At 42.2% G+C, this 27,290-nt stretch overlaps 1 protein-coding gene across 1 annotated transcript; it reads left to right on the forward strand.

Moving 5' to 3' along the window:
* Positions 1 to 6,157: 6,157 nt before the first annotated feature.
* Positions 6,158 to 25,740, forward strand: Rnft1 (ring finger protein, transmembrane 1). Its single transcript, XM_045158027.1, has 9 exons — positions 6,158 to 6,267; positions 8,699 to 9,148; positions 9,346 to 9,422; positions 12,290 to 12,390; positions 16,657 to 16,810; positions 19,120 to 19,278; positions 20,510 to 20,575; positions 23,795 to 23,896; positions 24,783 to 25,740. Exons 2-9 carry the CDS (start codon positions 8,743 to 8,745, stop codon positions 24,915 to 24,917), a joined length of 1,200 nt encoding a protein of 399 aa, XP_045013962.1. The 5' UTR covers positions 6,158 to 6,267; positions 8,699 to 8,742; the 3' UTR covers positions 24,918 to 25,740.
* The last annotated feature ends 1,550 nt before the right edge of the window (positions 25,741 to 27,290 follow it).

The raw sequence follows: 27,290 nt of genomic DNA on the forward strand, positions 1-27,290 counted from the left end.
ACCTGTAACCCCAGCACTGCAGAGGCCAAGACAGGAGGATTAGAAGCTGAAAAAATAACTAAAACAAGACAATAAAAAAATAATAATAATAATAAAAAACGGTGGGGCTGGAGAGATGGCTTAGTAGCTAAGGCACTTGCCTATGAAGCCCAAGGACCCATGTTCAACTCTTCAGGTCCCATGTGAGACAGATGCATAAAGTGACACAAGCATACAAGGTCATACATGCGCACAAGGTGGCGCACATGTCTGGAGTTTGACTTCAGTGGCTGGAGGACCTGACATGCCAATTCTCTCTCTCTGTCTCATAATAAATAAGAGGAAGCTGGGCGTGGTGGTACATATGCACTGCTCGGGGAGCAGAGGTAAGAAGACTACTGTGAGTCCAAGGCCAGCCTTGGACTACAGGGCTAGTTTCAGGTCAGCCTGGAAAAATAAATAAATAAATAAAATGCATATTCATCAGAAAGAAACTCTCTATTCATAAACAATGTCTACAAAGAGAAACCATGTTTTTTTGTTGTTGTGTCTTTTTAGGTAGGGTTTCACTCTAGCCCAGGCTGACCTGGAATTCACTATGTAGTCTCAGGGTGGCCTTGAACTCACACAATCAATCCTCCTACCTCTGCCTCTCAAGTGAAAATACTTTCCTTCAAGGTCCATGGTATTTCAGTACACAACTATCCACTGAATGTTTCTATTTGCAGATTTCAAGGAATTCTTCAGCCTTTATCTTAAATGCCACAAATTAATGGTCTCTTGCCTGACAAAGCTAAAGGTTCTTCCCTCTTACTTCCATAGCAACTCAACCTTCAATTATGTGTTCACTTCAGCATGCTATAATTATTTGTTTGCACGCCTAACCATTTACTTCACAGTGGGATAGGGACTACGCCTTTTTTTTTTTTTTTTTAATTATCTTCCCAATATCTAGGACAATTATTTGTTTAAAAATATTTTAAAGAGCTAGGCGTGGTGACGCACACCTTTAATCCCAGCACTCGGGAGACAGAGGTAGGAGGATCACCATGATTTTGAGGCTACCCTGAGACTACATAGTGAATTCCAGGTCAACCTGGGCTACAGTGAGACTTTACATCAAAGAAACCAACATATATATTTTTTAATTAATTAATGATTTATTTCAAAGGGAGAGCAAGAGAGAGGCAGATAGGTACAGAATGGGTACACCACGGCCTCTAGTCATTGCAAATGAACTCCAGACACACATACCACCTTGTACATCTGGCTTATGTGGGTACTGGGGAATTGAACCTGGGTCCTTAGCCTTTGCAGGCAAGAGCCTTAACCACTAAGCCATCTCTCCAGCCCCTAGGACAATTCTTGATAGTACCTACTTAGCAAATGCTTTGTTATTTTTGAGGTAGGGTCTCACTCTAGCCCAGTCCAACCTGGGATTTACTCTGTAGTTTCAGGCTGGCCTTAAATTCATGGCTATCCTCCTACCTCTGCTTCCTGAGTGCTGGGATTAAAGGTGTGCGCCACCACACCCAGCCAGCAAATGCATTTAATTTAATTTAATTTTATTCAAGGTAGAGTTTCACTGTAGCCAGGCTGACCTGACACTCACTGTTAGTCCCAGGCTGGCCTTGAACTCACAGAAATCATCCTACCTTGGCCTTCCAGTGCTGGGACTAAAGGAATGTACCACCACTCCTAGCTTTCAAATGCTTTTTAAAAACAATTTGTTTATTTTTTTATTGGCAACTTCTACAATTATAGGCAATAAACCATGGTAATCCCCCCCCCACTTTCCCCTTTGCAACTCCACTGTACATCATATCCCCTCTCAGTCTCTCTTTTATTTTTATATTATCTTTTCCTCCTATTATGATGGTCTTGTGTAGGTAGTATCAGGCACTGTGAGGTCATGGATATCCAGGCCATTTTGTATCTGGAAGTGCATTGTAAGGAGTTCTACCCTTCCTTTGGCTCTTAAATTCTTTCTGCTACCTATTCCACAATAAACCCTGAGCCTTGGAAGGTGTGATAGATATGTTTCAGTGCTGAGAACTCCTCTGTCACTTCTTTTTACCACTACAATGCCTTCTGAGTCATCCCAAGGTCACCACCATCTGAAAAGAGAAGCTTCTCTAACCAAAAGTGGGAGGAGCATTAACATAGGGGTATGAACATTAAGAGAAGTGCTTACTGGGCAGTTTGGTGAGCATATTTACATTTAGCCAGACACTAGCAGACAATACACCCCTAGGGCTCATGACCTCCCTGTCATAGGTTTTCTGTGTCAGGCACGTATTCCCTCTCAGTGAGCAGACCCCCAGTGAAATTAGAGAGTGGTTGGTTTCTCCCATAACAGATGTGCCACTATTGCACCCATTGTTTCATTTGGCCTGGCCAGCCAAATTTAAGGTTTGCAGTGTCTACTGGTGTTTAACTCCACTGGTGACTTCTCTCTCCCCCATGAAGCTGCATGCAGTGTAGTGTTTTTTGTTTGTTTACTTTTGTTTATTTGAGAGTGACAGAGACAGAAAAAAGCAGAGACAGAGAGAATGGGCGCGTCAGGGTCTCCAGCACTGCAAACGAACTCCAGATGCATCTGCTACCTTGTGCATCTGGCTTACATGGATCCTGGGGGATCAAGCCTTGAACTGGGATCACTAGGCTTCACAGGCAAGCGCTTAACCACTAAACTATCTCTCCAGCCCCAGTGTAGTTTTTTTTTTTTTTTTTTTCCAGTTTTCTGTCAGCTGGTCTACACAGAGGTTTTCAGTTCAGCTTCAGCAGGATTTCTCAGTGACTTTGCAGCCCAAGCATGTGGGGTCTTCAACAATAGGGTTTTACCATCTATTCCTGGTAGGAAACCAAGAGCCTTGGCAATGGCCTATAATGTTTATTTTTTGGGGGGGAGGTGCATCAGGGACCTCCTTGGCCAACAATTCACTGAAAAGTATCCTATCCCTGGCAAAAATTTCTAATGACAATCTGTGGCTTCTGGGTGAACCACTGTCCCCAAAACTAGGTTTTTATATGACTTATTCATACTCTTATATTTTTATTAGCCATCTCCTTACCTTTCCTTCAGCAAGTGCTTTTTTAAAATTAATCAATTAAAATACTTATTTTCAATATTATAGGTGCCAGTGGAGAGAAAATTTCTCTCAACTCAGTGCTCTTTTTCAAATGTTACCTTCTAATTATTTGAGTGAAATGTACTAATAAACTTCCAGTAGGTACTGACATACCTTCTGTGTGTTGTATGTTAAAATGAGAACTGAAACATTAAATATACTAAATTTACAAAAGTACCAAATATTTTGGAAAAAAAATCAATGTACAAAAACATACTGAGAGCCGGGCATGGTGGTGCACCCCTTTAATCCCAGCACTCAGGAGTCAGAGGTAGGAGGATTGCCCTGAGTCCGAGGCCACCTGAGACTACATAGTTAATTCCAGGTCAGCCTGGACCATAGACCCAACCTCAAAGAAAAAAAAAAAAAAAAAAAAAAAACCTGTTACTACATCGTGGCTATGGCTGGATTATGTGAAATTTGATTTTTTTTCTTCCATTTTCTAAAATTGCACAGTATTCATGTTTTTGTTGAGAGTCTCATATTGTAGACCAACTTGGCTTAGAACTCATGTAACCTTAGAGCTCCTGCCTCAGCCTTCCTAGTGCTGGGGTTTCAAGTATGAAACACCATTCTCATGTAAGTTTAAAATAAAGACATTTGTGTAGTCAGGTGTGGTGGTACACACCTTTAATCTCAGTTTTCAGGAGGCAAAGGAAAGGAGGATCACTGTGAGTTTGAGGTCAGTCTCAGACTACAGAGTAAATGCCAGGCCAGCTTGGGCTAGAGCAAGAAGACTTTATCCTGATAAACCAAACCAAAAACACATTTATGTAATTGGAATGAGTGGAAAATTAAACCTGGCCCCTGACTTGCTGATCCAGAAATCTAATTAGTCAATAAGCCTAGGAGGTTCAGAAGAGATTTTAACTTCAAAAAAGAGAGGAAACACATGCCTGTAATACCAACACTAAGGAGGGTTCAGGCAGGAAGAGGAGCAGGACTTCAAGGCCAGTCTTCATCACTTACACAAAGAGTTCAAGGACAGCCTGGTCTATGAGAACCTGTCAAAAAAAACAAAACAAAAAAAACCCCAAAAAACACAATGCCCTAATCGACAGTGAGAAGATTTAAAACCGGTTTGGGGCTAGAGAGATGACATAGTTCCCCAGTACTCATGTAAAACCAGATGCTCAAAGTGGCACATGTGTCTGGAGTTCATTTGTAGCAGCTATAGGCTCTGGCATACCCATTCTCTCCTCTCTGTGTGTATCTCTCTCTCTCTGCGTGCAATGATTTTTTTTTTTTTTTTTTTTTTTTGAGGTAGGGTCTTGCTCTAGTCGGGGCTGACCTGGAATTCACTATATAGTCTCAGGATGATCTCAAACTCATGGCAATACTCCTACCTCTGCCTTCTGAGTGCTGGGATTAAAGGCGTGCGCCACCATACCCGACTTTGCAAATATTTTTTTAAAAATTATTTATTTATTTATTTGAGAGTGACAGACACAGAGAGAAAGACATAGAGGGAGAGAGAGAGAGAATGGGCGCGCCAGGGCTTCCAGCCTCTGCAGACGAACTCCAGACGCGTGCGCCTCCTTGTGCATCTGGCTAAGTGGGACCTGGGGAACCGAGCCTCGAACGGGGTCCTTAGGCTTCACAGGCAAGCGCTTAACCGCTAAGCCATCTCTCCAGTCCTGCAAATATTTTTTGAATAGAATAAAATGGTTTGGGATGTATGGCCACCCAAGGCCTACCCCTAGTGACCTACTTCCACCAACTTGGCCCCAACTCCTTAGGTTTCCATAGCCTCTGAAATAGTGCACACGCACGCGTGCACACATACAAATGCTGTTCAACTTCAGGGGAGTGACTGCTTAGTACAACTCATCTGATTCAAGAACAGTCTCAAAGTCGATTAAGTTGTGCTAATGTGAAAAGAAATTAAGGGGCCATTTCATGGAAAAGCTATGTCAAAGATCACACAACAGGGCTGGGATGATGGCTCAATAGTTAAAGCTGCTTGCTTGCAAAAGCTTACTACCTGCGCCAGGCGTGGTGGCACACGCCTTTAATCCCAGCATTGGGGATGCACAGGTAGGAAGATGATCGTGAGTTGGAGGCCACCCTGAGACTACATAGTGAATTCCAGGTCAGCATGGGCTAGAGTGAGACCCTACCTCGAAAGAAAAAGTAAATAAATAAAAGATATTAAAAAAATAGATGAGGGCTGGAGAGATGGCTTAGCGGTTAAGGCGTTTGCCTGCAAAGCCAAAGGATCGGGTTCGACTCCCCAAGACCCACGTAAAACAGATGCACAAGGGGCACATGCATCTGGAGTTCAATGCAGTGGCTGGAAACCCTGGCGCGCCCATTTTCTCCCTCTGCCTCTCCCTTTCTCTGCCTCCCTCTCTCAAATAAATAAAATAAAGTTAAAAAAAAAATAGATGGGCATGGTGGTGCTCACCTTTAATCCCAGCACTCGGGAGACAGAGGTAGGAGGATCGCTGTGAGTTCGAGGCCACCCTGAGACTACATAGTGAATTCCAGGTTAGCCTGAGCTACAGTGAGACCCTACCTTGAAAAACCAAAATAATAATAATAATAATAGATTCATGACATAGTTTTTGAAAATGTCTTATGTTAACATTTTCTCCCTGCGCGGACAGCAGAGTCTCCCGCACCCCAAGTCACCAGATTTTTCCACTCTCCCAGCCCTCCGCAAACTCTCCAGCACTTGGGATCTCAGGCTCCGACAGGCTCCAGCTCGCACCTCCCAACTTCCGCGGGGTAAGCCAGCCCGGCCCGGGTGACGGGCTCGGGGCCCGGCCAGCCCCACGTGGGTCGCGGGCGACTCTCCCGGAAGCCCAAGGCCCAGGCCTCGGCCGCGGCCCCGACCCCGCCGCCTGGGCCCCCCGCACCTCTGACCCCAGCACGTGCAGGAACTCCCAGACGCGAGACGGAGGTTTTCCCCAGGAAGGGGGCTCCGCGCGCTGCGGGCGTCGACGCGCCGGCCGGGCAGGAAGCGGGGCGGGGCGCGGCGGGCACGCGCGCGAGGACGCGGGCGGGTGCGTGCGCGCGCGTGAGGAGCGCGCTGCCCGAGCGGCCGAGCGGCCGCTGGCGTTCGAGGCGGATGGCTCGGCGTGAGCGGCTCCGGGCGGCGTGTGCGGCTGTTCGCGCTGTGGCCGCCGAGGCCTCGGGTTCCCGGTCATGAGAGGTCAGCCTGGGGCCTGGGGAGAATGGCCGAGGTGCCGCGGGCTCGGACGTGGCTGGGGGCAGTGGGGAAGAGCTGTTGACGCTCCTTCCCTCCTCCGGCTCAGGGCTGAGGGCGGGCGGGCTCCGCGTCCCTGACAGCGACGGCCCCGTCCTGTCCGCCGTCGCCGCGGCTCGCAGAGACCCGAGGGCGTAGAGAGCCCCGGGCGGCCGCGCCGTGACTGCGGGGTGCAGAGCCGGAAGCAGAGCCCCGGGCCCGGGCCGGCTTCTGGGAGAGCGCGGCCGCGGGGAGACAGGGCCCGGGCGGCGGGCGGGCGCCTTCCTGCCGCGGCCTCGCGGACGCCCCCGCCCCCGCCCCCGCGGCGGCGATTCCATTCCCCACTGAAGTGCCACCTGTACAATTACATGGTGACACCCCCTAAGCCTCCCTAAATGTATTTGGGTAGCATTTTTCTTCCGGAAGGGAAGTAATATTATGCATGGTAACACCATTAATTATTATTATTACTTTGAGGAAGCTGTTTTAGCATAAAATGAAATTTGTAGGTCACTGAAGAGCTTATTATTCGTTATCTATGATGATACTTAAGTCATTGGGATTTTTTTCTTCTAAGCATCAAAAGATACTAAATCGGGTCAATCTAGATCAAGTAGCCTGCTAGTTCCTTGCAGCGTATCTTATCCAGTAATAGTTCTTTAAATAAAAATTGCTGATTCAAAAACAAAACAAACAAAAAAAAACCTTGAAACCAGGGTGGCGCCTTTAATTTCACCACTTGAGAGGTAGAGGTAGCTAGATCGCTGTGAGTTCCAGGCCTGGCTGGCACTACAGTGTGAGTTCCAGGTCAGCCTGGGCTAGCGTGGGATTCTACCTGGGGGAGAGGGACTGAGTAGGGCGGTAGAGTGCTTCTCTAGCATGCATGATGTCCTGGGTTCATAAAACTGGGCCTGGTGATACCATGTTCCTACAGGACTTACAAGTCCACCACTCCCCAGGGAGGCAGGTGGATCAGAAGTTCAAGACCAGCCTTGGAGTCCTGTTTCGTGTTTTTTTTTTTTTTTTAACAAAAACCTGCCGGGCATGGTAGATTATGCCTTTAATCCCAGCAGAGGTAGGAGGATCACCATGAGTTTGAGGCCACACATAGACTACATAGTGAATTCCAGGTCAGCCTGGACTAGAATGAATGAAACGCTACCTCAACCCCCCCCCCCCAAAAAAAAACAAACTCATAAACCTGAATTTTTTTTCCTGAAGCTCTTTGATAGGGAATCTACATCTAGTTGAGTGCAGAGCCCATTTACCTAATATTAAGTGTGTGTACTAGTATTAATAGTAATAGCAATAATTAATCCCAGCACTCGGGAGGCAGAGGTAGGAGGATTGCCGTGAATTCGAGGCTAGTCTGAGACTACCTAGTGAATTCTAGGTCAGCCTGAGCTAGAGTGAGACCCTACCTTCAAAACAAAACAAAAAAAAGGAAGATCTGGGCTGGAGAGTTGGCTTAGCAGTTAAGCGCTTGCCTGTGAAGCCTAAGGACCCTGGTTCGAGGCTCGAGTCCCCAGGACCCACGTTAGCCAGATGCACAAGGGGGCGCACGCGTCTGGAGTTCGTTTGCAGCGGCTGGAAGCCCTGGTGTGCCCATTCTCTCTCTTGCTCTCTGCCTCTTTCTCTCTCTCTGTCGCTCTCAAATAAATAAAAATAATAATAAAGGCATGTGCCACCAGGCCTGGCCAAATTTATTAAAAAAAAAAAAAAAAGGAAGATCTACTGGGACCTAGTTTTTTTCTGATTATTGTGCCATTGTTTTTGAACATTAAATGGAGGCATCTAAAGTTTAATAGCAAATGTTCCATAAAAGATATTTTGAATAGGGCTGGAGAGATCGTTCTGCAGTTAAGGCACTTGCTTGCAAAGCCTGACGCCTGGGTTGGATTTCCCAGTACCCACATAAGATCAGATGCATAAAGTGGTGCATGCATCTGGAGCTCTTTTACAGCAGCTAGAGGCCCTGGTGAGTCCATTCTCTCTCTGGCTCTGTTTGCAAATAAATAAAAATATTTTTAAAGGTACTTTGACTAGGGCAGCAGAGTTTGTAATAAAGGAGAAGGAATGTGAAGCTGAGAACTAATCGGTGCCTATCAGCCACTCCCATCAGCGAATAAAGGACACCTAGTGGGCAATATGTTTAACTGTTGAATTTTTAAAAAATATTTTATTTATGTATTTGTAAGCAGAGAGAGAGAAGAGATGCAGACAGACAGAATGGACACACGAGGGCCTCCAGCCTCTGCAAACAAAATTCAGATGCATGCACCACTTTGTACATCTGGGTTTACATGGGTCCTGGGGAATTGAACCATGTCATTCGGCTTTGCAGGCAAGTGTATTAATTGCTGAGCTATCTCTTCACCCCTGAATTTTACTTTTTTAGGAGAATCTGAAGCCAAGAAATCTGAGAAAAAGTACTGAAGGGCCATGCAAGCCAGTTGTAACCAGCTGCACAGTTCTCCAGGATGTGCAAGTGGTGAAGATGCCTCTGCCTCCCAGTGTCCTCTCCCATCAAGACTGGCTGGAGATAGTTCGTGTCTTTACTCTGGAGATGTTCATATTCAGATGAACTCCATGCCTAAAGAATACCCTGGAAGTCCAGGCTCTAGAAATAAAAGGTCAGGTGCCCATAGCTGTACCCATGGGTGTGCACAGAGTCGGTTCCGGAGTCACTCCCATGGTGAAGAAAGGCCACCTGATGATCCGACCCCGGAGAATGGGGAACATGCAAGTGGCTCATTCTCGGAATTTCGGCATCTCTTCAAGTGGCTGCAGAAAAGTCTTCCTTACATTTTGATTCTGGGTATCAAACTTGTTATGCAGCATATAACAGGTAGGGCATAATAAAACCTTCCTTCACTTAATTGCTAACTTAATTTCCTTTTGTTATTGGTAATCTACTTTAACCTATGCATTTAAGTTATGTATTTTCTGTTAGCTTTTAAAATTGTTTTAATTCATATTATTAGCTTATACAGTCCTGTTTGGTTCTTTTTTTCTTTCAATTAACTGGAACTTATTTTCTAACAGGAATTTCTCTTGGAATTGGGCTGCTAACAACTTTTATGTATGCAAACAAAAGCATTGTAAATCAGGTTTTTCTAAGAGTAAGTATAACAACCAACTAAGTTATTAACTTCCTAATTACAGAGATAATTTTGAAATAGGAATTGCTTTTGAAAGGAGTAGAAAGCAAAAGGATATGTTGTACTAACCATGAAATACTTAGTGTTGATTTCTAAATGATTTATAAGTTATGTGTTGTAATGCTGAATTACCTTGCCTTATTTTTTTGGTATGTGTTTTGGTTCCTAATAAAGAAAACAAAAGGATTAAAAGGGTCAGACCAAGAGCCAGGTGTGGTGGTACACACATTTAATCCCAGCACTTGGGAGGCAGAGGTAGGAGGAGTGCCTTGAGTTCAAGCTACCCTGAGACTACACAATGAATAATTATTAGTGAATAATTCCAGGACAGCCTCAGCTAGAGTGAGATCCTACCTTGAAAAAACAAACAAGCAACAACAACAAAAAAAAAACACACCTTGAGTTGATGTACTGTGAGATTTAAGATAACTAAATAAAACAGAACACTGAAAAAATTGTATTCAACTATTTAGGTGTCTTTCACTTAAAGGAAATTAAAGTTTTTCTGCTAACATAAGTTTAATTATAGGAAGAGTTTATAAAATTTCATCTTAAGGTCACTTTACACATCTGTGTATAATGTCTATTCTGACCTGTACATTTATAGAATTGGATCTTTTCTTTTTCTTTTTTTTTTTTAATTTTTTGTTCATTTTTTTGTTCATTATTTATTTATTTATTTGAGAGCAACAGACACAGGGAGAAAGACAGATAGAGGGAGAGAGATAGAATGGGCGCGCCAGGGCTTCCAGCCACTGTAAACGAACTCCAGACGCGTGCGCCCCCTTGTGCATCTGGCTAACGTGGGACCTGGGGAACCGAGCCTTGAACTGGGGTCCTTAGGCTTCACAGGCAAGCGCTTAACCACTAAGCCATCTCTCCAGCCCGGTTCTTTTCATATCTATTTTTTTACGTATATTTGAAAGAGAAAGGGAGAGAATGGGCAGGCCAAGGCTTTCAACTGCTGCAAACAAACTCCAGAAGCGTGTGCCACCTTGTGCATCTGGCTTATGTGGGTCATGGGAAATCGAACCTGGGTCCTTTAGTTTTGCAGGCTAGTGCCTTAACTGTTAAGCCATTCCTCCATTCCAGTATTGGCTCTTTTAAAAATTCAGGTTGAACTGGAGAGATGGCTTAGTGGTTAAGGAACTTGCCTGCAAAGCCAAAGGACCCAGGTTTGAATCCCCACGACCCACATAAGCCAGATGCACTAGGTGGTGCATGCTTCTGGCTTTATTTACAGCAGCTGGAGGCATTGTTACACCCATATTCATTCTCTCTCTCTCTGCCTCTTTCTCAAATAAGTAAAATTTTTAAAAATATTTAAAAGAAAAGTTCAGGTCATCGTTTAAAACTAGTGCAGGCTTGTCCTAGCACTCGGGAGGCAGAGGTAGGAGGATTGCCATAAGTTCAAAGCCACCCTAAGACTACATAGTGAATTCCAGGTCAGCCTGGGCTAGAGTGAGACCCTACCTCAAAAAACAAAACAAAAAACAGCTAGTACAGGGTGATGCTGGGCATGTTGGCACATACCTGTAATCCCAGTACTCGGGAGGTTGAGGAAGGAAGATTGCCTCAAATTCAAAGCCAGCTGGGCTACACAGCAAGATAGTACCAGGGCAGTTAGAGCTAGAGTGAGGCTCTGTTTTAAAAAGAAAAAAAAAAAAAATAGTAAGGTTGAGTATCCTTTATGGTTGAGGAGGGGTTGGACATATCTGCACATAAATAGATAATCTTAGAGTTAAGACCCAAACTTAAACATAAGATGCACATTTTAGGTATACCTCTTACTCACAGTCCATCCATAATTTTGAACAGTGTTGTAGTATTGTTAGTATGCTTTTGTCGTTGTTGCTGTTGTTTTGTGTTTGGAAGTAGGGTTTCATTCTAGTCCAGGGTGACCAGGAATTCACTAGTCTCAGGTGGCCTTGAACTCATGATGATCCTCCTACCTCTGCTTCTCAAGTGCTGGGATTATAGGTGTGCACCACCATGCTTGGCTCAAACTTGAATTTAAGATATTAAAAATATCTAATATTGAGCTGGGCATGGTGGTGTGTGGGGCATGGTGGTGTGTGCCGTTAGTCCCAGCACTCTGGAGGCTGAGGATCGCTGTGAGTTCGAGGCCACCCTAGTGAATTCCAGGTCAACCTGGGCTAGAGTGAAACCCTACCTCAAAAGAAGAAAAAAATATTTATGAACTTGATATACTTGCATTTATTTCTGAAATTTGGTTTTATGGAGGATGCACAAAAAAGTGAAAACTACGTCAGCTTGTGGAAAATTTACCTTCTTTGAAATGGGTCATGATTTGCACATAGTAAAGAAACTTGTATTTTTAAATTTTGCTTAAAAATGAGAGCTCAGAGGCACTCAGGAGGCAGAGGTAGGAGTATCACCGTGAGTTTAAGGCCACCCTGAGACTACATAGTGAATTCCAGATCAGCCTGAGCTAGATGAGACCCTACCTCGAAAAACCAAATAAAAAGAGTTCAGTTTTGTTCATTAAAGATAAAATAGTGGCTGTGATGATGAAAATTAAGAGATATTCTATCAATATTAATCTTACAAAAACACTATAAGTTAATAAGTTAGTCATTGAGAGCCAGGCATGGTGGTGCATGCTTTTAATCCCAGCTCTGTGTAGGAGAATTGCTGTGAATTTGAGGCCAGTCTAGGACTATAGAGTTCCAGGTCACCCTGGGCTAGAGTGAGACCCTAACTCAAAAAAAAAAAAAAAAAAAAATCGATCAACCAGTCATTGGAAGTTTAATATTTGAAATTCTGGCATAACTCAAAGTAATTAAAAAATTGTTTTTATTTTTCAGGAAAGGTCCTCAAAGATTCAGTGTGCCTGGCTACTAGTATTCTTAGCAGGATCTTCCGTTCTTTTATATTACACTTTTCATTCTCAATCACTTTACTACAGGTAATGAGAAATTTCAGTACACTTTTTTGTATTTCCACTTATTCCATAGTACTTTGCATCTAATTTGAACATGTTTGCTGTATAATAGCTCAATTTTCATTTGTCTCCTTTTATGATTAACAGCTTTAAATGTCTTAACAGTTTTACATTCCCAATGCCTTGGTACATAGCATGGGCTCAGTAAATACGTTTTGACAACTGTGTTTCTCTTTTTATTTATTAATTTGAGAGAGGGAAAGAGGCAAAGAGAGAGAATGGGTACACCAGGGCTTCCAGCCACTGCAATGGAACTCCAGATACATGAGCCACCTTGTGAATCTGGCTTATGTGGGTCCTGGGGAATTGAACCAAGGTCCTTTGGCTTCACAGGCAAGCGCCTGACACCTAAGCCATCTCTCCAGCCCAACTGTGTTTTTCTTTATTGTTGTTTTTGTTGTTTTTTTTTTTTTGAACCAGGGTTTCTCTCTAATCCAGGCTGACCTTGAACGCACAGTGATCTTCCTACCTCTGCCTCTAGAGTGCTGGGATTAGAGGCATGTGCCACCATTCCTGGTTCCCCAACTGTTTTTTGTTTTTGTTTAAAGGTAATAGAAATGAAGAAGGTTTATTAAGAAAGAGAAAGACATTCCCAAGAATGGAAATAGGCTGGGCATGGTGGTGCACACCTTTAATCCCATCACTTGGGAGGCAGAGACTACATACTGAATTCCAGGTCAGCCTGAGCTAGAGAGACCCTACCTAGGGAAAAAAAAAAAGAATGGAAATGGACTTAAGAGCTAGGAAAAGGCATACACTCAAAAGCTAATAATTCAGCTGGGTGTGGTAGCACATGCCTTCAATCTCAGCATTTGGGAGGGAGAGGTAGGAGGATCACCCTGAGTTCCAGGCCAACCTGGAACTATAGAATTCAGGTCAGTCTGGGCTAGAATGAGACCCTATCTTGAAAAAGCAAGCAAACAAACAAAAAACTAATAACTGAGCTTTTGTTTGATAATATTTGAAATTATTCACACCTCTGTGTGCATGTGCACACAAACACAGCAGGATCTTTTGTCACTGCAAACAAATGCTTTTCTCTGGGTGGCTGAGTTGAATCTAGGCCTGTAGGCTTTTCAAGCAAGCACTTATTTTTTATTGACAACTTCCATACTTACAGACAACAAACCATAATTGCCTCTCTGTTTCCGTTAGTCTTTTATTTTGATACCATCTTTTTCTCCTATTATGAGGGATAAGCAAGCATTTTAAACAACTGAGCTATCTCCCTAACCTCAATTAAGTTTGTTCCCCCCACCCCCCAGACAAGTTCTCACTCTAACCCAGACTGGTCTTGAACTCTCAATCCTCCTGTCTCAGTATCTTGAATGTTGGCATTACTGATATATAGGCAGGTGCCACTAACACAGGTTTTTTGTTTGTTTGTTTGTTTGAAGACAGGCTCATGTAGCCCAGGCTGGCCTTCATCTCACTAAAGAGCCAAGGATGGCCTTGTGATCCCCCTGCCTCCACTTCCTAGGTATTTCAGTCAACATTTTTTTTTTCAAGTTAGTCTCATTGTAGCCCAGGCTGCCCTTGGAACTCACAGCAGCTCTACCTCTGTCTCCCAAGTGCTGAGATTAAAGGTATGCACCACCATACCCAGCTTAACACCAGTTTTATGTAGTGATGGTGATTGAACCCAGGGCTTCATGTGTGCTAGGAAGTACTCTACCAAGTGAGCTACATGCCCATCCCTCACACAGAGTTTTAATCATCTATAAATATCATGAGATGGTTACTGTAGACCATTTGTTTATCTCTGAAAGTAAGTCATTAAAGGACATTAGGTGATGAGTTTTCATATTAGTTTTCAGCTTTACTAGGGTAACAAGTCTTGATTTCAGTGGAGTTTACCATATGGACAAATCTGGGATATAGGATAGAAGGGAGGGCTGGAGAGATGGCCAAATGCACAAAGGTGAACCGAGAGCAAGCTTGCACATGCCCACTAGGTGGTGCAAGCATCTGGAGTTCAAGTTCACTTGCTGAGGCCCTGGTGTGCCAATTCTGTTTCTCTTAAAAAAAAAATTTTTTTTAAAGGATGGAGTGAGTATGGAGCAAGAATGATATCTGGAATTTTAGTCTGAGTAACTGGTCCTTGTGGTACACTTTGGGGACTAAGGAAGGAGAAACTGGTTTTAAGAAGAAAATTCGGGGGCTAGAGAGATGGGTTAGTGGTTAAGGCATTTGCCTGCAAAGCAAAAGGATGCTGGTTCAACTCTCTAGGACCCACATAAGCCAGGTGCACAAGGTGGCACATGCATCTGGAGTTCATCTGCAGCAGCTAGAAGCTCTGGTGCGTCCATTCTCTTCCTTTCTCAAATAAACAAATAAACTTATTTTTTTAAAAAAAGATTTGTTTTAAACATGTTAAGAGAGAAAATAGATTAAGAAAAGTGATTCCGGGCTGGAGAGATGGCTTAGCGGTTAAGCGCTTGCCTGTGAAGCCTAAGGACCCCCGTTTCGAGGCTCAATTCCCCAGGACCCACGTTAGCCAGATACACAAGGGGGAGCACACGTCTGGAGTTCGTTTGCAGTGGCTGGAGTCCCTGGCGTGCCCATTCTCTCTCTCTCTCTCCCCCCCCTCTATCTCTCCCTATCTATCGCTCTCAAATAAATAAATAAAAATAAACAACAACAACAAAAAAAGAAAAGTGATTGCAAGGTGGGTGTGGTGATACATGCCTTTAATCCCAGCACTTGGGAGGCAAAGTTCAAATACAGTGACAGAGACCCTACCTCAAAAAAAAAAAAAATGTGGCCAGGCCTGGTAGCACATGCCTTTAATCCTAGTGCTCTGGAGGCTAAGGTAGGAGGACCACTGTGAGTTCAAGGCCACCCTGAGACTACAGAGTAAATTCCAGGTTGGCCTGGGCTAGAGTGAGACCCTACCTCCAAAAACAAAACAAAATGTATTTGCGCCGGGCATGGTGGCGCACGCCTTTAATCCCAGCACTTGGGAGGCAGAGGTAGGAGGATCGCCGAGAGTTCGAGGCCACCCCGAGACTACATAGTGAATTCCAGGTCAGCCTGAGCCAGAGTGAGACCCTACCTCAAAAAACCAAAAAAACAAACAAACAAAAAAAATGTATTTGCAAGCAGAGAGAGAGAGAATGGGTGGGCCCGGTTGCCTCCAGCCACTGTAAAGGAACTCCAGATGTATGTGCCACTGTGCATCCAGCTTTACATGGGGACTGGGGAATCAAGCTTGTGTTGTTAGGCCTCACCTCACGTAGCCACTGAGCCCTCTCTCCAGCCCTGAGAGTTGTTTTCTGCAAGCTTGATCATGTGGTTCTTGAACATGAACTTTGTAGGTGATGGCAGTTGTGTTGTAGTGCCAAAAGGTGTAACACCTAAGAACCCAGTTCTGACACAATCACAATTACAAGAGAAACAATAAAGGAAACTACATACTAGAACTGCTGTAGGGATAGAGTTAAAAGTCTAAGAAGAGCAAGCTCAGGGCATAGCTCAGTGGTAGTGCTTGCCTCTATGAGGTCCTGAGTTTGATTCCAGAACCAAACCATGAATTGGGGTGGAGGTTAAAGAATCAACCATGACCCATGATAAGCCAGGAAGACTTCTATGTTCTAAGAGGATTGGACATTCTAAAAGTCCTTTTAGTGCTGGGTAGATGGCTTAGTGGTTAAAGGCACTTACTTGCAAGCCTGCTGGGTCCAGTTCAATTCCCCAGTACCAATGTAAAGCCAGATGCAGAGTGGCACACAATCCCAGAGGCAGAGGTAGGATCACTGTGAGTTCAAGGTCAGCTTGGACTAGATTGAGACCCTACCTCAAAAAAAAAAAAAAAAAAAGTATGTATCTGAGTGTCTGTACAGTGTCAAGGGGCCCTGGTGCACCCATTTTCTCTCTTCCTCTTCTTCTCCCTCTTTTACTCCTTTCCTCAAATAAAGATGTTTTTTAAAACTATATAAATAAAAGTCCCTATAGCACTGGCTTGTGATGCCTGTCAGTTTGGGTTCAATTTCCCAGCACCCATGTAAAGCTGGATGCAAAGTGGTATGTAGGTGGCACATGTGCGTGTGTACACACACAATTAAGAAACTAACAAGTCCCTTTAACCAAAATGATCTTACTTTGATTTGAACTGAGATTACCTTGCCAAATTCGTATTTTATGTATCAATATAATATAGCAAATTTAAGAACACTTAATAATATACCTTAGTATACTGCTCTTACAAATTTTATGCTTTTCTTTTGGTAGCTTAATTTTCTTAAATCCCACATTGGGTCCTTTGAGCTTCTGGGAAGTACTTTGGATTATTGGAATTACAGATTTCATTCTGAAATTCCTCTTCATGGGTTTAAAATGCCTTATTTTATTGGTGCCTTCTTTCATCATGCCTTTTAAATCAAAGGTAAGAAACTAATTTGAGCTTTATTAGAATATTAGCAAGCCACATTAATGCTGTTTAGTCTTCATTTAAATGTATCTCATAATTTTTATCGCTAAATGCCTAATTTTTTTCTTGTGTATGATATATGTATAGATGTTTTCCTATGTGTGGGCATGCATGCTAATGGAGGCCAGAGGCCGATGTATGTTGTTTCATTCAGTTTTTATCCATCTTAGTTTTGTGTATGAAGGCACACAGATGTCAATGTTAGGTGCTCTTGCGTGTCAGACCAGAGGACAATGTTGAATGTCCTTTTCTATGGCTCTTGTGCTTTATTTCCTTGAGATGAAGTCTCACTGAACCTGGAGGGTTGTTTGGTTTTGGTTTTTCGAGGTAGGGTGTCACTCTGGTCCAGGCTGACCTGGAATTAACTCATGGTGATCCTCCTACCTCTGCCTCCTTAGTGCTGGGATTAAAGGCGTGCGTCACCACATCCAGCCTGAACCTGGAGTTTTTAGTTCAACTGGCTGACTAGTGATCCCCAGCAATCATCATCTCTGCCTCTCTCATCACAAGGGTGACAGGCATGCATAGCCACACCTGGTTTTTACAAGGATGCTAGAGATTGAATTTAGGTTCTTATGCTTGAGCAGCAAGCACTCCTATCTGCTGAGCTCTCTCTTTCCAGACCATCCAGTTTGTTTTATTGAGATAGGGTCTCTTGCTGAACGTAGAGCTGATCAATTTGGCTCAACCAGTTAGCCAGCAAGCCCTGCTGTGTCTTTTATATGATTGCAGGGTATCTGAGCTGATATTCATTCTTGTGTGGCAAGCACTTGAGCTACTAAGCCATCTTACTAGACCCATATTAACTACTATTATATTTGCCTGGCAACTATTTATTAAAGGACTTGAACTGAAATATTAACTTGGGTCTAGAGAGATGAGTTAATGTTTAAGGCATTTGCCAGCAAAGCCAAAGGACCCAGGTTTTATTCCCCAGGACCCATGTAAAGACAGATGCACAAGGTGGCTCATGCGTATGAAGTTTGTTTGCAATGGCTAAATGCCCTAATGCACCCATTCTCATTCTTTTTTTTTTATTTTATTAATCATTTTTATTTATTTATTTGAGAGCGACAAAGAAAGAGGCAGAGAGGGAGAGAGAGAGAGAGAATGGGCGCGCCAAGGTCTCCAGCTGCTGCAAATGAACTCCAGACGCCTGCACCCCTTGTGCATCTGGCTAACATGGGTCCTGGGGAATGAAGTCTTGAACCCCGAGGTCCTTAGGCTTCACAGGAAGTGCTTAACCGCTAAGCCATCTCTCCAGCCCCCATTCTCATTCTTGCTCTTACAAATTCATGGCATTCCTGCCTCAGTCTTCCAAATACTGAGATTACAGATGTGACTCACCATACCTGGCTTATAATTTTTTTTTTTTTTTTTTCGTGAGGTAGGGTCTTGCTGTAGCCCAGGCTGACCTGGAATTCAGTTTGTAGCTCCAGGGTGGCCTTGGATTCACAGTGATCCTCCTACCTCTGCCTTCTGAATGCTTATATTAAAGACATGAGCCACCACACCCAGATTTTTCTTTTCTTTTTTTATATTTTTTTGTTTGTTTGTTTTTTCGAGGTAGGGTCTCGCTTTAGCTCAGGCTGACCTGGAATTTACTATGGAGTCTCAGGGTGGCCTCGAACTCACAGCGATCCTCCTACCTCTGCCTCCCGAGTACTGGGATTAAAGGCGTGCGCCACCACGCCCAGCTCAGATTTTTCTTTTCTTGAGGTTGGGAATTTGGAATAATCATCCTTCTATGATAAGATAACAGGAGCTTATGAATTTTTAGTGTTTTTTCCCTTTTCTCTCCAGGTAGGATTTTGCTCTACTCAAGGTTGGCCTCTCAGCAATCCTAGTACTTGTGAACTTTTTTTCTGGTTTTCCAAGGTAGAGTCTCACTCTAGTCCAGGCTGACCTAGAATTCACTGTGCAATCTCAAATTGGCCTTGAATTCACCAAGATCCTCCCACCTCTGCCTCCCAAGTGCTAGGGTTAAAGGTGTGCCCAGCTGTGAATTCTTATTATCAGCAAAAAGACAAGTTTACTGATAGTGAAGATAAAACATTTCACTATGCCATTGTTTTAAATATTTTTAAAGCAAACTAAGCAATGATGATAGTATGTGGTTGAATTTGTTAGTCATGATCATTATGAAGTATAATTTCAGTTATTTTGGTTAGTACGTCATGCACTCATTATGTTCACAGTCCAATATTAAGTATCTGTGCTAAGGAGCTTAGGTAGCTTTATTTGATTTTTTTTTTCTTTCTTAGGGTTACTGGTACATGCTTTTAGAAGAATTATGTCAGTATTACAGAAGTTTTGTTCCTATACCAGTTTGGTTTCGATACCTTATAAGCTATGGAGAGTTTGGTCATGTAACTAGATGGAGTCTTGGGATATTATTGGCTTTATTCTACCTCATACTAAAAGTAAGTAACATAACTCTTAGGAGCAGCATAATGATTTATATAATGTTTACTGATTTTTACTACTAATACTTAACTGTCTTAAAAGTTTTCTTTGTATCACTAGTTTAAAGTAATGGAAAGTTCATTTATTTGGAAATGGAGAGTTGAGTGTGGTGGTACACATCTGTAGTCCAGCTACTAAGGCTGAGACAGGAATATCATGAACTTGAGGCCAGCATGAACTACTTAGCAAGACTCTGCCTCAAAAAAGAGAGGGCTGGGAGTGGTAGCACACACCTTTAATCCCAGCACTTGGGAGGCAGAGGTAGGAGGATCGCCATGAGTTCGAGGCCACCCTGAGACTCCATAGTGAATTCCAGGTCATCCTGGGCCAGAGTAAGACCCTACTTTGAAAAACCAAAAGGGGAGAGAGAGAGAGAGAGAGAGAGGGAGAGAGAGAGGGAGGGGAAGGGAGGGAAGACACGAAGGAAGGACAGAAAGGAAATAGTTATTGGTTCTCAGGTTTTTTATTGTTTTGTTTTTTTCAGATGGGCTCTAGCTGTTGTTGCTTAGACTAGTCTTGAATTCATGATCCTCCTGCCTTAGCCTCCTAAGTAGCTGAGATTACAAGTATCTGCCACCATGCCAGGCTATGGTTAGATTTTATTGAGATCAGGAGAGTAGACCTCCACATAGCATAGATTACATAAGGGGGAGAAGTAAATAAACATGTTATACACGTAATTCTCAGACTAGTATTTTTGTCTGCTCCCTTTATTCCTGATCCCTTGATCTCTTTATGAAAATCTAAATGCTTAAGTATATTTAAATTAGATAAAGTTGCTGTTGTCTTTTGTTTGTTTGTTTGTTTTTCAAAGTAAGGTCTTGCTCTAGCCCAGGCTGACCTGCAATTCACTGTAGTCTCAGTGGCTTTGAACTCATGGTGATCCTTTTATCTCCACCTCCTAAGTGCTGGAATTAAAGGTGTGCACTGTCATGCCTGGCTGTTCTTGTCTTTGACATAGGTTTGTTTTTATAAAATTGTAGCTATAGGTGTTTAAATACACTTCCTCTGGTTAAGAGTTGGCTTAAATATATAATTACTAGACTTGAAATGTATTTATAATTAAATGATTAGATGTGATATGCAACAAACATATTAAGTGAAAATCTGATGTCGAGATTGTACCTTTAGTTTTAACAATAGTTTTTGAATTAATAAATCATCTTATTTACTTCTTTCGTCTCTCAGCTATTGGACTTTTTTGGACATTTGAGAACTTTCCGACATGTTTTGCAACTATTTTTTACCCGACCAGTAAGTACTTGTTTTTATCAGTCAAGGAAAACACTTCTACTTTGCTTCATTCTAAATATTTTTTAAGTCTTGCAGTTTTTTATAAGTCTGATTTTATGAGATGATCTTTTTCTTCTGTTTTGAGATCTTCCAGTACATTAGTACTTGGGGCTGTAATGTTTGAGAAATTTTCATGCTAGCATGTATAAGGTATCATAAAAGCAATCAAATTTGTAAACACTTTTGTTTTATTTTTTGAGGTAGGGTCTCTCTCTCTAGCCCAGGCTGACATGGAATTCACTATGTAATCTCAGGGTGGCCTGGAACTCACAGCCATCCACCTACCTCTGTCTCCCCAGTGCTGGGATTAAAGGTACATGCCACTAAGTCTGGCTTTAATTTTTGGTTTGTGAGATGGGTCTTGCTGTAGCCCAGACTGACCTGGTATACACTATGTAATCTCAGGCTGGCCTCAAATTTATAGCACATCCTCCTACTTCAGCCTCCCAAGTGCTGGAATTCAAGGTGTGTGCCACCACATCCTATAAACACATTTTTATAAAAATCTTGTCATAGGGCTGGAGAGATGGTTTAGTGGTTAAGCGCTTGCCTGTGAAGCCTAAGGACCCCGGTTCGAGGCTCAGTTAAAAGTGCTGTTTGCAAAGCCTGAATGCCCAGATTCAGTTCTCAAGTACCCATGTAAAGCCAGATGCATGGACTAGAAAGATGGCTTAGCGGTTAAGGCATTTGCCTGTGAAGCCTAAGGACCCCGGTTTGAATCCCCAGTACCTACGTAAGCCAGATGCACAAGGTGGCACATGCATTGGAGTTCGTTTGCAGTGGCTAGAGCTAAAGGCCCTTGCATGCCCATTCTGTCTGCTTCTTCTCAAAGAAATAAAAAATATAAAGCCAGGGGCTGGAGAGATGGCTTAGCGGTTAAGCGCTTGCCTGTGAAGCCTAAAGACCCCGGTTCAAGGCTCAGTTCCCCAGGTCCCACATTAACCAGATGCACAAGGGGGCGCTCGCGTCTGGAGTTCGTTTGCAGAGGCTGGAAGCCCTGGTGCGCCCATTCTCTCTCTCTCCCTCTATCTGTCTTTCTCTCTGTGTCGGTCGTTCTCAAATAAGTAAATAAATAAATTAAAAATATATATATATATATATAAATAAATCCAGATGCATAAAGTGGCATGTGCATCTGGAGTGAGTTTGTAGTAGCAAAAAGCCCTGCCTGTAGTGACCATACTCTCTGTGACCCTACAAATATATTTTTACAAAAAGAGCCAGGCGTGGTAGCACATGCCTTTAATCTCAGCACTTGGGAAGCAGAGGTAGGAGGATTGAAATGAGTTCAAGGCTACCCTGAGACTACATAGTGAACTCCAGCTCAGCCTGGGCAAGACCCTACCCTCAAAAAAATAAATAAATAAATAAAATAAAAAAATCTTGGACTGGAGAGATGGCTTAGCAATTCAGGCACTTGCCTACAAAGCCTAACTACCCAAATTCAGTCCCTCAATGTCCATGTAAATCCAGATGTGCAAGGTGATACATGTATGTGGAGTTCACTTACAGGGGGTAGAGGCCCTGGTGGGCCCATTATTTCTGACCTTGCAAATAAATAGTTTTAAAATATATTTATTTGAGAGAGAGAAAGGGAGAGAATGGGTGCACCAGGGCATCCAGCCTTGTGCATCTGGCTTACATGGGTCCTGGAGAATCACACTGGGATCCTTTTGGCTTTGCAGGCAAATGCCTAAACCACTAAGCCATCTCTCCAGCTGTAAATATTTTTTAAAAAAATTTATCATGAACTTTTGTTCCTTTTCCTTTTTTGATTTTCTATATATATATTTTTAATTTATTTATTTGAGAGAGACAGACACAGAGAGAAAGACAGATAGAGGGAGAGAGAGAGAGAGAGAATGGGCGCGCCAGGGCTTCCAGCCTCTGCAAACGAACTCCAGACGCATGCGCCCCCCCTGTGCATCTGGCTAACGTGGGACCTGGGGAACTGAGCCTCGAACTGGGGTCCTTAGGCTTCACAGGCAAGCACTCAACCACTAAGCCATCTCTCCAGCCCGATTTTCTATATTTTTTATTCACTCCCTATTCCTTTTTTTATTTTTTATTTTTTTGAGATAGGGTCTTGGTCTAGCCCAAGCTGACCTGGAATTCACTATGTAGTCTCAGGCTGGCCTCAAACTCACAGCAGTCTCCCTACCTCTGCCACCCCTGAGTACTGGGATTAAAGGATTGCACCATCATGCCTTGCCAGTTTATTTGTATTTTGAGCATGTCTCCATGAACAAGTAGGGTTTTTTGTTGTTTTTGTTTTTTTCCTCAAGGTAGGGTCTCGCTCTAGTCCAGGCTGACTTGGAATTCACCATGTAGACTCAGGGTGGCCTTGAACACATGGTGATACTCCTACCTCTGCCTCCTGAGTGCTGGGATTAAAGGCATGCGCCACTAAGCCCAGCTCTGTAGATGTGTATTTTAAAAGCAAACTTTCCTTGTGAATGTCCTTTACTGAGTCAAGCTCAGGATTGACTTTATGAACCACTGTCATAGGTAATAGTGGAGTCAGTACAATCCTAAATAACATATGTACAAATCTTAGAAGCACTGCCATTTAAAAATCCAGTGGGGGACTGGAGAGATGGCTTAGTGGTTAAGGCACTTGCTTGCAAAGTCAAAGGACCCAGGCTCGATTGCTCTAGGACCCACATAGGCTAGATGCACAAAGGTGTGCACGTGTCTGGAACTCATTTGCAGCAGCCCAAGGTCCTGGCACATCTTTTCTCTCTACTCAAATAAATAAATAAATATTCGAAATAAAGTCCAGTGGGGAGGGACTGGAGAGATGGTTCAGTGGCTGAAGGCACTTGCTTGCAAAGCCTGATGGTCTCAGTCAGGTTCAATTCCCCAATACCCACGTAAAGCCAGATGAATGGCACATGTATCTGGAGTTCGTTTGCAGTGGCTGAAGGCCCTGGTGTGCCCATTACTTTTTCTTACTTTCTCTCTCAAAGATGATCCAGTGGGTTTTAACACTCTTCCACGATCCTATTATGTATTACTTAATGATTTCACCTTGATACTGTCAGCTGTGAAATGTTTGTATCCTATGGGAAAGTTTTGAAATGCCTGGTTCCAGGAAGATTTGAGAAATACAGCATCATCTATGTATTTGAGACAAAAGAAAGAAAGCAATTTGTGGCTGAACAGAATTTGTTTTCATAGAGTTATGGAGTGGCTGCCAGCAAGAGACAGTGTTCAGCTGTGGATGACATTTGTCCAATATGTCAAGCTGAATTTCAGAAGCCAATTCTTCTAATTTGTCAGGTAATTGTATTTTTAATTTTCTGTGACTTGTGAAAGTCACAATTGTTTTATGCCAAAATAAAAATTACTTATAATGTTTAGTGGAAGATAGCATTCTAAGTATATAATAGTAATTTATTCATGATGATGGAGGGGTATGACAGACTGGCTAAATCATGTCCCTTATGTTGGGATTTTGTGTAGACCACCATATAAAGGGAAAAAATGAGGTAGAGGATTACCTTTAGTTCAAGGACACCCTGAAACAACATAGTAAATTCCAAGTCAGCCTGGGCTAAATGGAGACTCTATCTCAAAAAACAAAAACAACAACAAAAGCAGGGGCAAATCTAGGAGACCAAAGCCAGGCCAAAGGGGGGAAGAAAAAAAAATGGGCGAAGGAATAATGGAGCAAGTAGCTTGGATATGAAAGCAATGAGAAATTAGTTAATTTTCATGACTGGATACTAGTCTTATAGAAAAGTACCAACATGTTATTGGAATATGTAAGGCTCCCCCCCAATTTCTTTTTGTTTTGTTTTCAAGGTACAGTCTCACTCTCAAGGCTTCTGTTACATACTTTATTGCAGTTACTAGTCAGCCAGTCATTGAACTTACTCAAAAAGTTATTACCTAGAATTAGTTTAGATTTTAACAATGTTTGTTAACAATGTCTAAATGAGACAGCAGGATCAGCTATTACATATACCACTTAAATCAGTCTCTTAAATGTGTTATACTTTCATTTTTATCATAAATTAAGGACTAGTGGTCTCCAAAGCACATTTTTTTCTCCAAGGTAGGATCTTGCTCTAGCCCAGGCTGATCTGAAACTTTTCAAAACATGTGATCTTCTATAATATGAATGTTTATGAAGTATTAAATCCAGTTTTTAATTCCCTTGCAGCATATATTTTGTGATGAGTGCATCGCCCTATGGTTTAACAGAGAGAAAACATGTCCACTGTGCAGAACTGTGATTTCAGATCGTATAAATAAATGGAAAGATGGAGCGACTTCATCACACCTTCAAATATATTAACTTCTACAAATTTTTAAGACCACAAAACACTAAATTTTATTTGGTATTGAAAAAGGGTATCAATATTGGTCTCCAGGACTAGAAGAAAACTTTTGATTCAAATGGTTTTATAATATTGAAAGACTTATAGATTACATTTGCTGGACATGGTGGCACACACATTTAATTCCAGCACTTGGGAGGCAGAGGTAGGGGGATTGCTATGAGTTCAAGGCCAGCCTAAGTAACTACATAGTGAATTCCAGGTCAACCTGGGCTAGAGTGAGACCCTACCTGAGAAAAAAAAGTATATGTTCAATTTAATGAATATACAACTTTTATTCTATCTAATTATTTGACAGGTAATTGCAGTGTTAAGTTGTGTGTCTTGTTTTCTTGCTGATGGTACAAAACAGAAGTTAGAAACTAGAACTAGGCCAGGCGTGATGGCTCAACCTGTAATTTCAGCACTCAGGAGGTTGAGGTAGGAGGATGGCAATGTTCACCCTGGGCAGAGACCTTGCCTGAGAAAGAAAGAGATTGAGAAATACAGAAGAGAAAAGAAACTAGAAGTGGTGGTAGTTCTAGAGGAGTCAGGTATTTTTTTCTTGACACTTTTCAGAATAAAGATTTTTTAATAGCATTTTAAGACAGTATCTGAAATAATTTTCTCATCCTAAAAATGGTTATTTACAAAATTTGTATTTTTAAATGAAAATTCTAAAAGCTTTATTTTACTTGTAACAATCACATTTTATAAGTAAAGATTTACTGAGGATGATATATTTTAATACTGTATTTGCTATATGATTAATAATCAATGAGAATAAATAATTTAAACTTATTTGTAGACTGTTTCCTGCCATTACTTTTAATATGTACAGTCTTGCTTTTTGTATACTACCATAGGGCATCTTGAAATAACTCTTAAAATAATTTACATGGGGTCTGTGGATTTAGCTCAGAAGCTTTAGAATCTTATGCGTGAATCACCTTTTTATGTGATATAAAAGCTTACTCTCAAGGGCTGGGATGTAGTTCAGTGGTGGAAGGTTTGCTTAGTGTGCAGAATGGCTTAGCAGTTAAGGCGTTTGCCTGCAACTAAAGGACCTCGGTTTGATTTTCTAGAACCCACGTAAGCCAGATGCACAAGGTGGTGCATGCGTCTGGAGTTCCTTTGCAGTGGCTGGAGGCCCTGGAGTGTCCATTCTCACACAGATAAACGCCTGTATCTTAAAAAAATAAAATAAAATAAAAAGCATAAAGTATAAAAGGCTGCTACTGCCAAGTTTAGAATAAATACCACTTCTTCCCAGTTCTGTATCATCAGTAACAAGGAAAAGAAAGAGGGAAGGGGAAAGAAAAATTGTGAGGAAGAGGCAGCAACCACATTTGCAGTCAAGCCAGCTGGATGTTGCTGAATCACATGTCTGCATTTAACTACCCAAAGTGACAAAGGAAATGCAAGAAGCTTGCAACCTTTTCCCCTTGTAAATACTGCTAAATTAGAAAGACAACTGTTTCTATTCAATTGGTAACAATATAGTTAACTCTCCTATTTTGAGAATCACCACAAATAGCTTTACTTGGCTTCAAGTCACCTTCCTGGATGAGACTACACAGTGAATTCCATCCAGGTCAGCCTGGGCTAGAATGAGACCCTATGTCGAAAAAACAAGAAAAGTAACATCCAACATGAAATCAATACTAAAATTTGTTATCTATTTAGTTGGCTCTAATTTCACAGCAGAAGATTTTGTCATTTTTCATATGAAGTTTATTAAGTAGAACATGAACATATGACATATTAATGAAAAAAATCTCTATACCTAATCACCTAAGTTATTTCTTCCTCTCAGTAATAAAAAAAATCATTTCTATTTTCTGGTAATTCAAATGTGCATTTAATTTCTATTTACATTCATTCAATCTGAAATCAAATGACTGTAATACAGTAAACTAAATAAATACAAGATGACAAGCAGAAAAGATGTTACCCTCATGGCACTCCTAATAAGGCAGCTGAAGAGTTTCTTTACTTTGATAAATGCAAAACAACTTGGGAGTAGGAGCAACGTAAAGAGCAAGCACAACCAGGGGCCATCCTTTAGGTATGACTCCAGGGAATCCAGGGAGGGAATGCTTGTGCTGTCGTGTAGTACTGTATTACTCAGCAACAGACCACAGGTCATGTGGGACAGATACTAACATATGGTCATTTTGTCCAACTTGCTAGTGTCTACTACAAAAAAAAAAAAAAAAAAGGTAGGATGTTTGGGTACTGACATTTTCATTTGTGATATTAACCATTTTCAAAGTTTCTAACTCTATTCATCATAAATTCAACATTTCTCATGGGAATAGTCTTAGATCTAGCCCTTGTAAGCTAGGAAC

The sequence above is a fragment of the Jaculus jaculus genome, chromosome 9, assembly GCF_020740685.1.
Source record: "Jaculus jaculus isolate mJacJac1 chromosome 9, mJacJac1.mat.Y.cur, whole genome shotgun sequence".
In the NCBI taxonomy this organism is placed as follows: Eukaryota; Metazoa; Chordata; class Mammalia; order Rodentia; family Dipodidae; genus Jaculus; species Jaculus jaculus.

Excerpts from the sequence above, each read along its gene's own strand:
- Rnft1 (XM_045158027.1), top strand. The coding sequence starts at position 8,743 with ATGCAAGCCAGTTGTAACCAGCTGCACAGTTCTCCAGGATGTGCAAGT. Across the intron at positions 20,576-23,794 it reads AACTATTTTTTACCCGACCA|AGTTATGGAGTGGCTGCCAG; the intron begins GTAAGTACTTGT and ends TTGTTTTCATAG. Across the intron at positions 23,897-24,782 it reads CAATTCTTCTAATTTGTCAG|CATATATTTTGTGATGAGTG; the intron begins GTAATTGTATTT and ends ATTCCCTTGCAG.